At 44.0% G+C, this 16,999-nt stretch overlaps 1 protein-coding gene across 1 annotated transcript; it reads right to left on the bottom strand.

The window, feature by feature from the left end:
- Positions 1-11,393: 11,393 nt before the first annotated feature.
- NYX (nyctalopin) lies at positions 11,394-14,348 on the bottom strand. The gene has a single exon (XM_030457976.1). The coding sequence runs from the start codon at positions 13,944-13,946 to the stop codon at positions 12,375-12,377; it is 1,572 nt and encodes a 523-aa protein (XP_030313836.1). The 5' UTR covers positions 13,947-14,348; the 3' UTR covers positions 11,394-12,374.
- Between the last annotated feature and the right edge of the window lie 2,651 nt (positions 14,349-16,999).

Raw genomic sequence — 16,999 nt, forward strand, 5'->3', positions numbered from 1 at the left:
TTGCCACCTCTTTTTAGGTGTCAGAAATGCATTGTTCCTTAAAAGGATTTGCCTTCAAGGCTCCCTTGGCTGTGCTGTTGTGTAGCATGAAGTTGAAGTTTAGTGTTTATATTAAATTGATGCAGTGTTCTCAAAAGATTTATTCTCAAAGCTCTCAAGATCAGCTATAACTCATCCATGGGCTGTCCCAGTTGTTTGGGACCACTGCACTTCTCATCAGCAAAGGTTTTCATGGCTGAACTTTTATGATAAGGGTGATTATCATGAAGGGCATAAGTTGCTAATTTTCTCCTGTCTACTCCTTCTTCAGGTTAGGTGCTCAAATCTCTGTTTTTGTAGAATGTTGAAGTCCAGCTGGGGATCCCATCCAGCTAGGTCAGCCGAGGTGCAGCATCCCCAGCACAGCTTGCAGCCTGCAGCACAGGAGGGGACTCAATCCCTCACTTGACCTCAGCTGTACCACTGAACACGCTGTTGGTATAGCTGGAATTCTGTGACTGCACCCCAAATGAAATACTGTAACTAAGTACCTTGAGTTTATAGTTTGTGGAAAACCAGCAAGAAACTCTGTGCACGCCTCGCAAAAGCAATCCCCTGGATAAGAGGGAACCTATTGGAATAACAGTAGCTGCTCATCTTTCTGAATTTAGCCCCTATAAAAGGGGATAGGTGTAAACTGTAAGGTGTTTAGTGAGTAAGAGGTAATTTTTCAAGCAGTCATGCTGTGTCATTTTAGTCCTGGATGAACCTCAGGAGGTGATCCTGTAGATCAGCTGTTGCGGTGGTAGCTTTACACACTAGCTGAGCCCATTGGAGTGGCAGGTTCATTCACACTCAAAACTACCTCTTTTCCCAGTAAAGCACAAAGATGGGAAGACCTACTGAAAATCAAGCAGTGGAGTGTTTCTGATGTTAGAAATACAAACATCTTCTCTGGTAAGCGTTGGTATCTGACTTCAGTGACACTTTCTTCGTCTCAAAGGCTTATGACATTACACAGGTAAAGTAATTTTAATAATTTGTGTATAGTCCACTGTAAACATTCTGACTACGCAATTTTGACTCTGTTAATGTGAATTTCTTGGAGTTTCTACATATTCAGCCTGTTAGGAAAGGTTCTTCTGCCTTATGTAGACTATAATATGTACTGATTCAATGTAACTTATACCCTTTTCTTCTCTTAAGTGGAGCTACCATTCAGTTGATATTACACAGTAGAAAGACTAACTTGATATTTGTTTATTTTATTTTCACTGTAAAGCCTTCTATCAAGAGACAAACACTGTAAAGCACACCAGTTAGCATACTGTCCTGCCTCCTCTTTACCACAGACTGTTTCCCTTGTAGAAACCTTCAGTAGCAAAAAATTCACTTGGAACCCCCCCTAGGCTCTAAGCACAGCAGAACCATGCGACTCACTGAGCTGCTTGAGCTGGTTTCAGCATAGTCCCTGGAAGCACAGAGCAAGCCCAGGACTCCTCAGACTGCCCAATCCACACCTCCCCTGCCTCCTGCCCTGCCCAAATGATGCATCCAATGCATCTCTGGTATTTGTGTGGTAGGCAGAGGGCAAAAGCCTGCCATAAACTCAGCTGGAAGCTTCACTTGCCTACAGAAAACTCATGCAAGTGCAGAGCTGATGTTATGATTCTTTTTTTTTTTTTGTATTTTTCTTTCAACCACCAACTGGAGAAGCGTCCTCTTAGTACTGTAAATATCACTGCATAATTTAGAGCTCCTCTTGGACTTCTCTAAATTTATACTGAAAGTGTCCTCAGAAACAGCCCTGGGATTGAAAAGAAACCAATATTTGTTTGCCCCTTTTATACTTTATTTTTGTACAGGGGCTCATCAATTTGTAAAGAAAACTTGATCTTGCCAGTATGCTGTCTCTCAGTCTGACTGATGCCTATGATTTCAAGGTGTTACATTGGTCCAATAAATGTTCATTACCCTCTGCTTCCATTTACTTAATAAAATGACTCTAGGTTATTCAGTGTCTCAGAGTGGTAAGATTATTGCATGGAAATGCTAATCTAGTTTAGACAGTCCAGGCCACTGGCATGCAACCCACAGAATGCAACTAATCAAAATCAGAGGGACATTTTTAGTATCACCAAAACTGAATTTTTCCATGTTTTTGCATTGGTCAAGAAAGTTGCTGTGCCACTAGCCTCTAAGGGAAGGTGATGCTACATACTTCAGAAACTTCATTAGCAAGGTTACTCAGTTGATTTTGAGAGGACAACACAGGAGAAGTTACACCGTGAGCAGCACTAAATGAGTGTATACTTCAAGAAGTAGATGTTACAACCATTAGGAAAATTTAATGCATGGGCTAACTTTGGGTTTTTTTGTTCTGGGTTTACTATTTTCTCTAAGGAATGTATTTCAGAGTGCTGTTATTTAAGCAAATGCTTGGAAATGCTCCTATAGCTCACATTGTTATTTGCAAACCTATATTGAAATATTAGATGTAAACAATTCTGGTCCCATTTTCTTCCACTGCAATTAGTTCTCAACATCTTCAATGAAAGAAGTTAGAACTCAATTTCAGGTTATAAAATAATTAGTAGAAGAGAATTTGTAAAAACTACAGGAAAAGGTTTTTTTTTCCTCAGCTGACTTGAGCAACAGTCATCTGCTTTTATACATTGCATTGGCAGACTGTGTCCTGAAGCAGGCACCACAAAAAGTCTGCTTTCTTTTATATAAAGAATATTAATTTTTTTAATAAGCCTGTCTCTCAGGCTTGTTTCTTCCCTACTTTTAATGAGCTAGGAGATATTCTTACCAGGGAGACTGCTGCACATTATGTCAAATAGTCATAAATTAAAATATCTGCATGGCAGGAAATACATCATAGGCAAGTGGGGCAGAAGTAACTTCCCCTGAATGGTTGTGTCTTGTGTGCATAACATGAGGGTGAGTGCACAGACTTAAATTAGAGAAGAATGTGTTTTTTCTAATGCAACATAAAAAGTACAAAGTCAGTTCCAACATCTGAATGTTTACCATGTTGGGGTTTTTTCACACCCTAGTTTTTATTTCATTCCTTCTAAGTGATTTTTAGCAGTCTTCTGCTCCAATCCCGTGAAATCTTGAGTGAAAGCAAATTCAGCCCAGATTGCTCCTGGACTGAAGCAAGTACAGAAGCTTTTGGCTTCTTATGATTTAGCCTCAGAGTTAAAGGCTTTTAAAGCCTCTTTCCCAGACCTGTCTATTACATAAATAATTCATTCTCACCTCAGAAATAGAAGATTTTTAGAGTTAGAAAGCTGATGGCTACATAGTCTTAACCTTTTTAAGAAAAAGATAACAGAGGTGGGGTCTGTGTGTGCATGTCCATGCATTCTGCTGTATCTCTTCTTAGCAAGTGCCATGGGAAAGTCAGTAAAAAGCATATTAAATTTAGCCCCATCTCTACCATGTGTTATTATTAATGTGCAACTTGAGCCTGGGTTTGTATTGTGGAAGATAGCTGAACTGGTGCTTTTATCCATAGCCCTAGCTGGTTTTTCTGTTTGCATAAAGGAAATACCCAAGGGGAAAGGAGGAATTTGCTTGGTTTTTAAGTGTAACTGATCTTGGAGCTGAAACATGAGTCTGGTTTTCTCCATTGGTGGCCATCCAGATTGGAGTCTTTGCCTTCACTGTTTATCACGATGGTCACGGTGGTGGGCAAGCAAGGTTAATATGCAGATTGTGCTGAATGTGACAGGTGACAAACCAGGGAATATATCAAAAGCATCATACCATCATACCCATGAATCACAGTGAACTTCCACATACCCAGGGGATCCTCTGGTGAAGTTCATTGTGCCCTGTGGCACAGAACGGAGATGTCCCACGCATCTCTAAAATCTGTGGTCATTTGTGTCCCCCCCTGCCTGTGACCTGTGCAGCCCTGGTTGCCTGGTTTGCTCACGGCCTCTTCAAAGGTGACAAAGGGAGCTCCAAAGCTCCCAAAAGACTTGTCACTTTCTAGGCCTCTCCATCTAAACAACACTTGCCACCTTCTAGGTCTGCTCTTCTAAACAAAGCCAGTCTTTTCAGTCCTGAGTAATGAGAAATCTTAGTTCCATGACTCATTTACTTCTGTCACCAAACTTTATTTCTGCTATGTCTTTTCTGTGGTGGCAAGACATCAGCTGGACATACTCCAGGATGTACTACAAAAAAGCATAATAGTCTGTGGCATTATCATTTGCTATTTCTCCTGTCCCAGTCTTTGTTACTTACAGCTTTGAGTTTGGTTTATCTCAGCTGACCTACTAGACCTTCAGAGTAGTTGCCAGGTCTTTCTTTCTCCAAGAGCCCAGCAATGCCTGTGAGCAGTTCAGGTTGTGTCTTTCAATATGTATTACCTTACACATGTCAACATCTATTTTATCTATCGCATTGCTCTTGGCTTTCGAGTAATTTGGAATTAATCAAAACGTACTTTAAAATTTACTGGGCTAAAAAAACTATTGCATCTGCAAATTTCAACTCTACTTTTAGCATATTAAAATAATCAATCACCTGTTTCAGCACAGCTCTTTACAACAAGCTTTGTCTGACTGCAGGTTTATCATTTATTTCTATACTTTTTCTTCTGGCGCTTTCCCAGTCTCGTACATCATGAATGTGCCTGTCCACATGGTGTCTGATATATATCTTAATGGTGTCTGATACATATCGTGTTTTCACAGCACACTGAGACATAATCATTCAGCATGGTGAGGAATTGCTACTGCCAGCTCCATCCCAATTTCTATGCACACAGTCAGCTGTCCTTTGTTATTGATTCACCACATTTGCCTTCTCCTGGCATGCACCATGCACTCAGCTTTGTTTTCATCATCAAAAGCTCAGAAGTAAAACCCCACTGAGCTGAATATTTTTACACCTTCTTGCAAACCAGTTTGCTATGAGTCCATCAGATCCTCATCCCACCAGGCACTTGGTGTCTCCTTGCTTGCAGCAAAGAAACTTTGCTTGTCCTCTTGTCTGCTCTCACAAAGCCCAAGCCTCCTTCAACCTCTCCTCCCTATTATCATAGATTCATTAAGGTCGGAAAAGACCTCTAAGACTATAAAGTGCAACCATCAACCCAATAACACCATGCCAATTGAATCATGTCCTGAATTATACATCCATACATTTTTTCCCTACCTCCAGGGATGGTGACTCTACCACTTCCCTGGACAGCCTGTTCCAATGCCTGACCACTCTTTCGTAAAGAATTTCCAACTGAGCCTCCCCTGGTGCAACTTGAGTCCATTTCCTCTCATCCTAACACTGATTACCTGTGAGAAAAGATTGATGCCCACCTACCTACAGCCCCCTTACAGGCATTTGTAGAGAGCAAGAAGGTCTCCCCTTAGCCTCCTGTTTTCAGACTAAATAACCTCAATGCCCTCAGTCCCTTCTCATAAGATTTGTGCTCCAGATCCTTCACTGCCTTTGCTGTTCTTCTTAATGTCCTTACTGCAATGAATGGCCCAAACCTGAACACAGGATCTGAGGTGCAGCATCCCCAGTGCTCAGTAAAAGGGAACAATCACTTCCCTAGTCCTGCTGACAACACTATTTCTGATGCAGGCCAGGATGCTGTGGGCAGCCTTGGCCATTTGGGCACACTGCTGGCTGATGTTCAGCCAGCTGTCAACCAGCCCTTCCAGGACCTTTTCCTCTGGGCAGCTTTCCAGCCACTTCCCCAAACCTGTAGCAGTGCCTGGGGTTGCTGTGACCAAAGTGCAGCACCAGTACTTGGCCTTATTGAACCTCAGACAATTGGCCTCAGTCCATGAATCCAGCCTGTCCAGGTCCCTCTGTAGAGCTTTCCTATCCTCAGGCAGATCAACACTGCCCAGCTTAGTATCATCTGCAAACTCACTGAGGGTGCACTTAATCCATGCATCCAGATCATTGATGAAGATAATAAATAAGACTGGTTTCAAAACTGAGCCCTGGGGAACAGTGCTTGTGACCAGCCACCAACTGGATTTAATTCAGTTCACCCCAACTCTCTGGGCTCGGTTGATATTCCCCAGTATCCCTGTGCCTGTGAAACAACCCTCAGCCTAAGCAAATAGAAATTAAAAAAAAAAAAAAGTTAAAAAAATGAATGCCCACAGTCCGTGTCCTCCCAGCTACAGGAATCTCCTACAGAGTTCCCAGCATAATCCAACCTTGCCCATCCAGAGCTGGAGCAAATGCCTGCCAGATCCAGACCTTGCTGCCTGTACTGCTCTGCCAGACAATGGTGCTGGATGCACCCAGGAGGGTCAGGAGGAGCAGAGGTTATGAAGGAGGCCAGACTGCTCTCCAGGTGAGGTACAGGAACCAGCATGAAAAGCAATTAGTGAGATTAGATGTTAATCCAAAAAGCAATTAAATGGTATATGCACATAAAGTAAGCCATGGAACAGGTGAATATAGTAAAGCTAATGAAAGTCTCAGGTCTTTTTAAAATGCCTTGGGATTTCTTCAGAGATTGTAACGTTTATGCTGTTTATGTATAGAATTAACTTTAAAATAAACCCTTAGAAGAGAGAGATGAAGAAGGAAGTAAAATAAAAATCAAAGGATGTGGTGAAAGTCAAAGGTTATAAAAACTGCAGAAGTAGTGAACTTCTTACATTCAAGGCTAAAAATAACCACAGAGTACAAGATCAGACTGGTTCAACTAACCAAAAGGTCAACAAAATCAGGCTCTGGGCAGGACCTGTTCTGTGCAGAAATGTCTACCTGCCATATATGTATTCATCCTTAAATTAGAGTTTGAAATAACAGCTGTGCTACAAGACAAAGCAACCTTTTAGTGTTGATCTTGTGCACGTTTAAGTTTTGACCTATTGGTGCTTCTTTATCATGTAAAATCTAAAGCTTGCCCAACAGCTGGTCGTTTCTTCTTAGACCTTGTGCATTTCCTTTATTAAGATTATATTGTTATGATGAAAAAAAAAACAACCTGCATTTTTCTTTAAAGTAATACTTGTGATGTTTAGCTTTGGAGGGTTTTTTTTTTTATTTTTGTGGTCTGTATTCCATAGTTAACATTTTCCACAAAGCTCTTTAAGCTCTTTTAGAACTGATTTGGAGGTCACTGCATGTAGAGAGACATTGTCAACCAGGTGCCTTGAGTTGCCAAAGAGTGGGTGTGAGTCCACCTGTGCCTGATTAGGACAGGCCCCTATTGGGCATGAGCAAGGCCAGGGGGCCAATAAAGGTGGAACACACACCCACAGAAGGCACCTCAGCTCACTCTGGTGTGAGGCATGGAGAGGCCAGCAGCTCGTCGAGCCTCTGAAGCAAGAAAGGCTCCTCCCGCTACACTTCTACCCTGGAAGCGCTGTGTGGTGGCTGGAGTCCTGGAAGAGGCCAGCAGCTCGTCGAGCCTCTGGAGCAAGAAAGGCTCCTCCCGCTACACTTCTACCCTGGAAGCGCTGTGTGGTGGCTGGAGTCCTGGAAGAGACCAGCAGCTCGTCGAGCTTCAGGAGCAAGAATGGCTCCTCCCGCTACAACTGCAGCAGATTCTTCAAACTCCACAGGTCTCTATTTGGATGGAGGGAAAGGAAGGAAAATAGACCTTGAGCTTACAAAAAGCAGACATTCCTAGTGGTCATACTTGTATTAAGCACTGAATATGACCCCAAGGAATGCAACACAGAGGCAGAACTCTGAGACCGAGATATTAAATCCAAAATCAGGTCATTTCTTTTTTCTATTTGCTTTGACCTCTTCTTCTTTCTAATTTAATGGTGATGGTCATAGAGCACAGAATACAGTTACACCAGCGAAGAGCAATGTATTAGCAGGCATCATACACTAAAACCAGCTGCTTTCTCCCAGTACCTGTGATGCTTTGGGAACACAAGCTCTCTGAATAAACTTCAGTCAGGAGGTATATCCTCACACCAAGCAGTTTGTGAACATCCCTCCCTTCTGCTACAAGTAAACATCCAGCATCTCACACTGAGGGCAAGAATGAAAACTGGCCACAACGCCCTCCCACATGGGGCTTTGCTGAAAGTTGTTACAATTTTTTTCCATGCCTTTCATATTACAGACAGCTAATGCAGCCAAAACTGACCAATTTGAAAAAAAAAAAAACCAAAAAAACCAAACAACAAAAAAATTGTTTGAGGGTTTCTCCCCAGCTCCTACTCCAGCTTCTGCCTGACCTGGGACAGGGGTGCAGCCTGTGCAGGGCATTGATTTTGTCACCTGGGACCCTACTGAAAGGATATCAAGGCTAAGAGCATCCTTCTTCATGCATGGAGTCACATCACTTCAGCAGAAGGACATCCACATTAATACAAATTAAATATTCACCCCATCACTGGCAGGCCATTTGGAGGATGTGAGTGCAAGAACATCATTCCACTTTTATGTCCCTATTTTCCTGTGGGAGTAGTTCCAGGATGCACAGCAGATAACGTGGCCCTGAGCAGTGATGAAATACTCCTTCTACTCAGTATATCTCTCTTCTGCTGCCTTCTTGCCCCAGGACAGGTCCCACAGCACTGCACCCTCCTAGGGAAGAACCTGCTTTATGAGTACCTCAGCCCATGGCACAGTGACCTGAACAACCTTCAGCCAGTGTAAATTGATGGGATCTCAGTTCTCTGACGTCATTGGAGCTGTCTCAGTCAAAAACTAGTGTTGATTTGTGAAGTGACTCTGATTCAGGAACTTGTAAAACAGCAGCAGTTTTAGCAGCTGAAGCACAGTTCTACAGCAGAAGTCTAATCCAAGAAAATAAAAAAAGTCAAACTACTCATGCAAAAGGCAGATTTGTAATTTGTTTTCTAATGAAGAGATTCAAAACAAACAATCAAATAAAAAAGTAGTTTTGAGTTGGTATCACCCATGTATTATAGAATCATGGAATGGATTGGGTTGGAAGGGACCTTAGAGATCATCTAATGACACTTCCCACTAGACCAGGTTGCTCAAAGCCCCATTCAGCCTGGCCTTGATGTAATCATTGAACTTTGTTAAGCCCTCAGAATCAAGGATCATTAAAGAGTGAACTTGATATTTCAAATCTAATCCAAGCTTTCATAGCACTGGAAGTCCTGTCAGGGTTTCTGAGCAGCCATATCTCACTGCCTTTCACAGAAGGCTGCTGCTCTCTCTCAGGTAAGTATGTGGAAAAGACAATGCCCAAGCTGAGCAGAGGGAATTATGAGGAAGGAACCACATGGAAAGGACAGGAGCAAAGCAAGAGCAATGCACAGACTCACAGGCTGTTCGTGGTCGACTCAGAGAACTCACATGCCAGATGTTCAGCACTGCTGGAAATGCACACTGCTGATCTCTCTACTCAGATGGGAGAGCAGGACTGCAGGACAGGAAAGCAGAACGTCTGTCCCAGTTACTGCAGGGAAGCTGGGAACCCACGATAAGCAGCAGGATGCCAGCCACCCACTTTCTGCACAGCCACAGCTGTATTACAGCAGCACAGGGAAAACTTTCTGGGACAAGGAGTTAGGATATTTTACTATAAGAGATACTCAAATCGTTGATGCCAAAGGTAGCTGGCCCTGGTGGCACACAGTTAAGTATGATATACAGTCCCTTGTCCATCACCTGACAGCAGAATCTCTGCTAAAACCCACATTTTAAGATGCTCCACATTCAGCTCTGCCATACTCGCAGATAAAACAGAAGCATCTTTGAAGCACTGATTAACTTGAAAGCCATGATCAACAACTGCACAGCAGGACAATCCTCAGCTTTAATGTATTTCAGTGCAGAAAATGCAAAGGTTATAAAACCAATTCAGTCACGAGGCACCCGTGCTTAAAGGAAGTGAAATACAATCATTTGTGCCTACAGTCTATACCAAGCCCATTGATAAACTTTCCCTGACAGGATGAAAAACTGCTCCTGTAAAGGCATTCTGAACATAAAATGCCTTGCCAGCACTGGCTAGGTTTGAAAAGCAGCCTTTTATAATATATAGATGAGTTTAGCACTTAAGAAGATTAATGGATTCATAAACAGCCTGAAAATCCAAACTCATTGAATTTGGTTCACAGAACAGGTCAAATAGGCATTTATCAAACCATCTGGCATCTTTCTTCCCTGGGGATAAAAACTGTTGTCGAGCTACTAATAGCTGAGGAGCCATTGCAACAGGGAGGGCTTGGTTTCCCCAGTACTCAGCTCAAAATCTCTGGTGGTAATTAGAAAGCAGTAGATCTTTGGGGACAGAGTGATGCAGATTGGAGAACAACTTCCCCAAGGCTTTTCTCTTGAAGCTGCCAGAGATGTTGCCAAAATGTACAGTCAAAAAAGCAGCTTCCCTGGCTTGAGCAGCAGTTGGCCCAGTACTTCAGGAAGACTTGGCCATTTTGCAGAGGAGCTGATGAAGGCTTTCTCCAGAGCTGTGGTACTGTCTGTGGGGTTGCTCATAATCGTGATGAGGTATCAGTGATGCTTGAGGCCAAGGGCATAACCCCACTCACAGCTGGCCCAGCCTGGCTGGTGTGAACAGCCCTGACCCAAGGCACCTTTCCTGAAGCATCAAGCCCTCTTTTAAAATTTTAATTTATTTCCCCAGTTCTCCCAATCATAGAGGTAAGAGGGCACAGGAGCTGCTGAGAGAAGGTCTTCAAGCATGAATTTGGACAGTACTCACCACTTTTCAGCTGTTCTCTGCCCAAAGTCCAACTCTGGGACAACTGGCCTGACCTTAGTGTACATTTTTGGGTACTCACTGGTGTGTGGCAGGGGCAGAGACAAGGACAGCAATTCTCAGTTGGCTTTAGCTAACGTTGTCCATGCTGAACCACCACCTTAGCACAGCATGAACCAGGGCAGCCTCCCATCTGCTGCCACAGCTCCAGCACCCAGGGGCAGGGGCGGAGTTCACGTTTGTGTTGAGTTACTCATGAAAAGGCAGAGGAAGGCTGGGGGGGGGGGGAAAGGTCTAGGAAAATATTTGAAAAGTTCTTAAAATTAATTCCCACTTGAATTCCTATTTTGTGACATAATAATAAAGGAATGCATAGGCTGTATCATTTTATATGAACATGTGCGTCATGGTATGGTAAGCCATGTATAATGATGTGATATAGTTAAAATATCACAGAAGTTTATTTCTATATAGTCACATATTTTGAAAAGGATTGCTACTTAACATGAATGTTAAGCACAATCATGTTCTAAGTTAAAGTGTCTATTCTTTATGCTACAATAAACAGCTGTTTGTTCTTGACCATAAAAAGGATATTCAATTTGAGTGGCCTCAATAAAACCACTGGAGTAACTCAAGGATGTCAAAACAAATATGGGTTTTGAGCAGTTAATTTATTTTTTCACCAAAATATCAAATTATTTTATTATGTGCTTTGATACATAAAACACGGTAATTTTTTCTGGTCATTGTAGCAGTTTTCATTGACGATATCAAAGTTAAAACACGTAAGGTGCTATATAAAAGAAAATAGTTTGTTAGTAGAGCATAATATAACACACTATGTGGTATATATTAGTGGTGAAAATACAAAATATTTAGTAGGGCCTGGTTGCATTTGTTATTACCATACACTGTCCTGCCATGAAATAATGTACAAATAAAAATTATATATTCCTTGAAACAATATATTAATTGAAAAATAAAACCACATTAAAAATGACATTAAAAAGTAAGCTGTTAAGTATCTTTGCCCCAGAGACTGTTTTGACAATGGGTCTGTCTCATTGTCATGCACCTGTCCAGGGGGGAGAAAGGTTTAATATGCTGGCTGTAGTCATGGCCAAAACACCATGCCCAACCCAGACCCCTCCCTGAGGCAGGCACCTTCCCCAGATGATGGTCATTCCTGATGATCATTCATGAAGACATCCCCGAACACTGCCCAAGAAAGAGCCTCTTCCCTACACACGCTGGTTGAAATCTCCAGCCTTCAGCATCACCTGCCATGAGTCTCTATCAGAATATGAAGAGAGTTTTGCTGCCTCATCTTGCTCTAATAAAGTCAATAGTTGGGTCAGCTGGAGTTGGACCAACAGAATAAGCAGCACAGCAACACCATCCCCACAGACTCCTTTACTCCCAAGAAGGGACACTGGACATCCCTAAACAAAACTCAATCTCAGTGCTATTCATTTCTCACCTTCAAACACAGCTCTGCGAGTGTCCGGGAGGCTCTGAGATCCCATGGGGCAGGTTTCTCACTCAGCATGGGACTCAGCCTTGAACCAGATCCAACCAGCTCTGAGAGGAATGTGCAGCCAGATCCAAACCAACCCGCTCAGGATTTTGTGGAGCCAAGTGCGTATTCAAGGCCCACAATATGAACTTTTCCCTAATGACTAGGAAGGTACAGGGACTAAACACTCAAGCAGGACCCATGCTCCAGGCAGCCCTTAGACTAATTAATCAGCAAAACAGCCACTGTAAGGAGTGCTGGGAGGCAAAAAGAGGAGGCTGTTTCAACACTGTTTCCCCCCACCCCAGAAGAGACCCCATCAGTCAGGCTTTCCAGCTGTGTGGTGTTACTGAAAGCTTCAGTTGTGTTTGCCACCTCTTCGGGAAGGCCCATCTGGAGCAAGAGTTTAGAGATAAGGCTGTTGAACTTGCTCTCTGTGGTAGACCAAGGCTCTTCACTTGGGGTCGGGCCTTCGGAGGTGACATTTAGCTCCACCGGGTCAAGACAGTAACCTTCTGGTGATCTCTCGTAGAGAACGTCCATCAGGTCAATCCCAGCTACTGAGGAGGGGGAGGCACAGGGAATATCCCTGACGAGCCTGTAGTTTTCCATCCACTCTTTCAGCCACTCAATGCGGCAGTCGCAGTCCCAAGGGTTGCGGAAGAGGTACAGCCGCCCCAGAAAGTACACCGGCTGGAAGACGGAGAAGGGCAGGGTCGTCAGGTTGTTGCTGTTCAAGTGCAGGGCGACCAGGCTGGTGAGGTTTTCAAAAGCCCCTTCCTCAATGTAGTTGATCCGGTTGCGATCCAGGTAGAGGACCTCCAGCTCCCCCAAGTCCCTGAACCAGGTGTTGGAAACGTTCCTGAGGAAATTCCCCCCAAGGTTGAGCATCTTCAGGCACCTCAGGCCATCAAAGGAGTTCTCTGGAAGCTCGCTGAGCCAGTTGTCATTAAGATACAGGTACTCCATCTTCTGGCAGCCCTTAAAAGCTCGTTCGTGAATGACATTTATCCTGTTGTCCTGCAGGTTAAGGTATTTCAGTTTGGTCAGGCCCTGCAGGGAGTTATAGGCTACCGCTTCAATCCTGTTTCTCTCCAGGTAAACGTGGGTCAGGTTCTCCATGCCCCTGATGGCACCCGGGATCCTCCGGAAGTTGTTCTGGAAGCAGAACAGCTCCTGCAGTGCATGCAGCTCAATGAAGATCCTGTCTGGGATGTTGAAAAGGTTGCAGTCTGCCAGGTCCAGCCTGACCAGCCGTCTGAGGGCAGTGAAAGTCCGAGTATGCAGATAGCGAATGTACTCATTGTGGGCCATCTTCAGCTCAGTCAAGCTGGGCAGCCCCTTGAAAGCCCCTGGGGTGATGAAGGAGATGTTGTTGTGGTTGAGTGACAGGGACTTGAGGGAAGGCAAGGTCCCGAAGGCTCTCTCCGAGAGAAACTTGATGCTGTTTTTGTCCAGGTTGATAGAGGTGGCTTCGCAAGGGAACTGAGCAGGGATCTGCCCCAGGCCGGCGCGATCACAGAGGACGGAGCAGCTCCGCTCCTGGGTGCACACACAGCTGGTGGGGCAGGACCTGACACAGGCCCACACCGCCTGGACCTGGGGGACCCAAAGGATCACTGCCAGAGAGGAAGGAATGCACCATCCCCGTGGAAGCATGGGAGGAGAAAGCCAAGATGCATTATTAGCAAATATATTGGTCGTGACAGGAAATTGTGCTGTCTCTGTCTCCCTTCTAGCCAGGCTGATTCCCACCCATTGCTTGTAGGGCAGTGTTGACAGAGGAGCTCTCATGAAAGATTCCTAAAAATCATTTGCTGGGGTTTTTAAACACTGTGACAAGGTGTATATGTATATATATATATATAAAAGACATATCTAGAACATTATCTCTGGTTAATTTCTCTCCCCAGGATGAGGACTCACCTAGACTTAAGTATTGCTCAGTGTCTCTGTGCCTGCTCTGTCTGCAAGCTGATGGGGATAGGATTCAGCCAGGGATATGGGCAGGAGGAGGTGCTTTGGAGAGCAGCAGCTGTGGAGGGAGGGGCTGCAATATTTCTGGGTGGGAAGAGCAGGGGGCAGTGTATGTTACTCTGGCAGTGGACAGGGGAGTTCAGTTAATTGTCTGGGGTGCACCAAATTAATGGGGTTTGTTTCTTTCTTTTCTCTGTTCAATCAACCTGATGTTTCTACCCCAGAGCCATAAACTTATGCAGCACTGTGAGGGGAACTATCGGCTTCTAAGGATGTAAAACAGTGTTCAAAACCACATTCCCATTGTGTTTTGTGGGTAGAACAGTATGAGGCAAAACAAATTAAGGGTTATTGGTTTACTGCTTTCTTCATTACCCCATCATAGATGAGAGATACTCAGCACCTCCAACACAGTATCTATTGTTTTGCCAATTCTTAAGACAGTCAGCATAGTGCCTCATGCTTGATGGGAGCAGCCACTTTGTCCTTTTATCTGCCAGACATAGAAAGTGTGTGGCTATTGTGGTTTCTTTTCAAGTTAGTCCCATGCAGGTAGATGTACAACAAGGAAGAGAAGGAGAAAGCTCTTGGGAAGAAATCAGAGAAGAAAAAAACGGAATAGGAGACATCAGCCTCCATGGAGAGTCATCTTTGTGGGGAAAAAAACATCCGGTCAACAAAACATCTGCAAAATTAACTCATTAGAGAGGATGGACTGAAGGAAGAACTCATTTTGTAATTGCCCTCACAGGGCCCATCCTACCTGCTGTTCAACAGAATGAGCAGCCACACTTGCACACTCTCTATGTAGTAAGTAGCAGAAAGAGATAGTATTGCTACTAACTGGTTTTCCTGTTGCAGCTTATTTACTCCCACAGAAACTTTTTTTTTTTCCAGCAAAACATGAGATACCAACAACAGCCACCTTTATTACAGCACTGCTGGGATCATGTTGCTGCTGCTGAGTGCAGGTCTGGCCTCAAGGGATTTGGAACAGGGGTTCCCCCACACTGCTGCTGACTATTTGGAGAGGAAAGCTCCCAGCAGCCAGGCTGCTTGTCCCCACCAGTTCTCAGCACAGCCATTGCCCAGCACAGCTGTTTTCCCAATGGACGTTTTTATCAAGACAGACTCGTGAGGTGATATACTAGGAAACATCAGCCTCAGCAAGCTGTCAAGCTGTTCTTTCTGCAGGCTCAAAGGCTTTAGTGTACAGATCAAACTAGAGTTTGAACTGCAAATCACTGGCCTTTCTCCATCCTTTTTGAAGGCAACATGCACAGTAGTGTGTTTATGACTTTATGCTGCCTGTGGCTTCTTCAAGCAGGGCATCTGCAAAACTAGGTGCTCGGCAGGCCACCCAGCCTGGTTCTTTGAACCATCCTGGTCTTTGCATGTAGATAAGTGGAAGGAAGACCCCAGAAGGACTTTAGCAATGGCCTCTTCACTGAGATTCAGGTCCCATCAAGCCTGATCACACTATCATGGCCAGATAATTAGCAAAAGAGCATCATTTCAGAGGTAAATTATAGTGAAGGACTCTTGAGAGGCGGAAAGGATTTTAGACAGGCTGTAATGCTGTTTGCTTGTTTGTATGTTTTTCTGGTTTTTACTGCACTCTTATCTAACAGCTACAGCCAAAGGAAAGTCCCCTTTAGCCAGGGCTCTGGCTAGACAATTGGTGAGGAGGATAAGGATAAGGGGGATAACATGTCAGCTTCAGATTGCTCTTTGTGCAAGATGCTGGGGGGCTGCCTCTTTTGCTCTGCATTTCAGCACCAGACCATGCTGTTGCTTGCAAACATGGGGCATATGTTGTTTTTGTTTGGAAGTTACATAAACTGAGGGCCAGACAGATTAAGGATTTGCCTGTTCCCAAATGTCTGATCTCAGGTGGCTGTCTGGAAATGATGGATGCAAGCACTGCTGCTGGAACAAGAGCCTTGCCGTGGGCTCAGGGTGACATCCAGAGGGGTGTGTGTGCATAGATTATCCTATGTATTAGATTTTCCCAAGCAAGTTCAGTGTTTAACTATAGCTACCCCAAACTCAGTGCCATCTCTGGTCTTCAGAGCAGACCTCCCCCAGCAGCTGTTGACACTGTGTGCAACATAGGAATGAACACACTGATGAACAAATCCCTTCCTTCCCCTCCCTGCTTGTTCTCTAATCACTTGATAAAGAAAGTATCTCTACCCAAGCCATATCCAGCCTTCTTTCCCTATAGACAAGGGGTTTTAGTGACAAATCTGGGTCCCCTGCTAATGGCACTTCACAGCACACATCTCTATTTACAAGTGTATCTCTCTGCATTGTGCAGTACATGGAAAATAAACATTTGAGGACCATCCAACTAGAAAATCTCTTAGCAATAGGAGCTCAGAGGAGCCCCTCAGCACTGAAGTCTTTGTGGCAATTCTCTCTCTTTCTCTCGCAGAAGGAGTCAGAAAAAATCCTCCATCTGAACCTCACCAAACCTTCAGAAGTGCTGCTCAGAGTGTAGAAGAGCCTGAAACACTGCATCCTCTCCTTCCTTAATCTTTCCCCTTTCCCAAAAAAGATGCTCTTTGGTTTTTAACACTGTGGCAGCATACAGGGCAGCAGCTGGAAGATGCCTCCAACTCATTAGCACAGAGGTGGTTCAAATGAAATGTGTGGTTAGGAAAAAGGATAAAATGCAGCACTAAGGTAAAAACATTTGTGAGATTAAGGAATAATTAAAAAAATAACAAACAAGGAAAAAAAAAACAAAAACAACAAACACTCTGGGATGATCTCTTTTGCTCTTTTAAAAACTACAGTAGTTCAGTATTTGAAAGGCAGAATGAGAGACAAAAAAAAAAAGCTTGCAGAGTTTTTAGAAGGGTAAA

This window comes from Calypte anna, chromosome 1, assembly GCF_003957555.1.
Source record: "Calypte anna isolate BGI_N300 chromosome 1, bCalAnn1_v1.p, whole genome shotgun sequence".
Classification (NCBI taxonomy): domain Eukaryota; kingdom Metazoa; phylum Chordata; class Aves; order Apodiformes; family Trochilidae; genus Calypte; species Calypte anna.

Coding starts and splice junctions, on each gene's coding strand:
- NYX (XM_030457976.1), bottom strand. CDS start 13,946: ATGAGAGCTCCTCTGTCAACACTGCCCTACAAGCAATGGGTGGGAATC.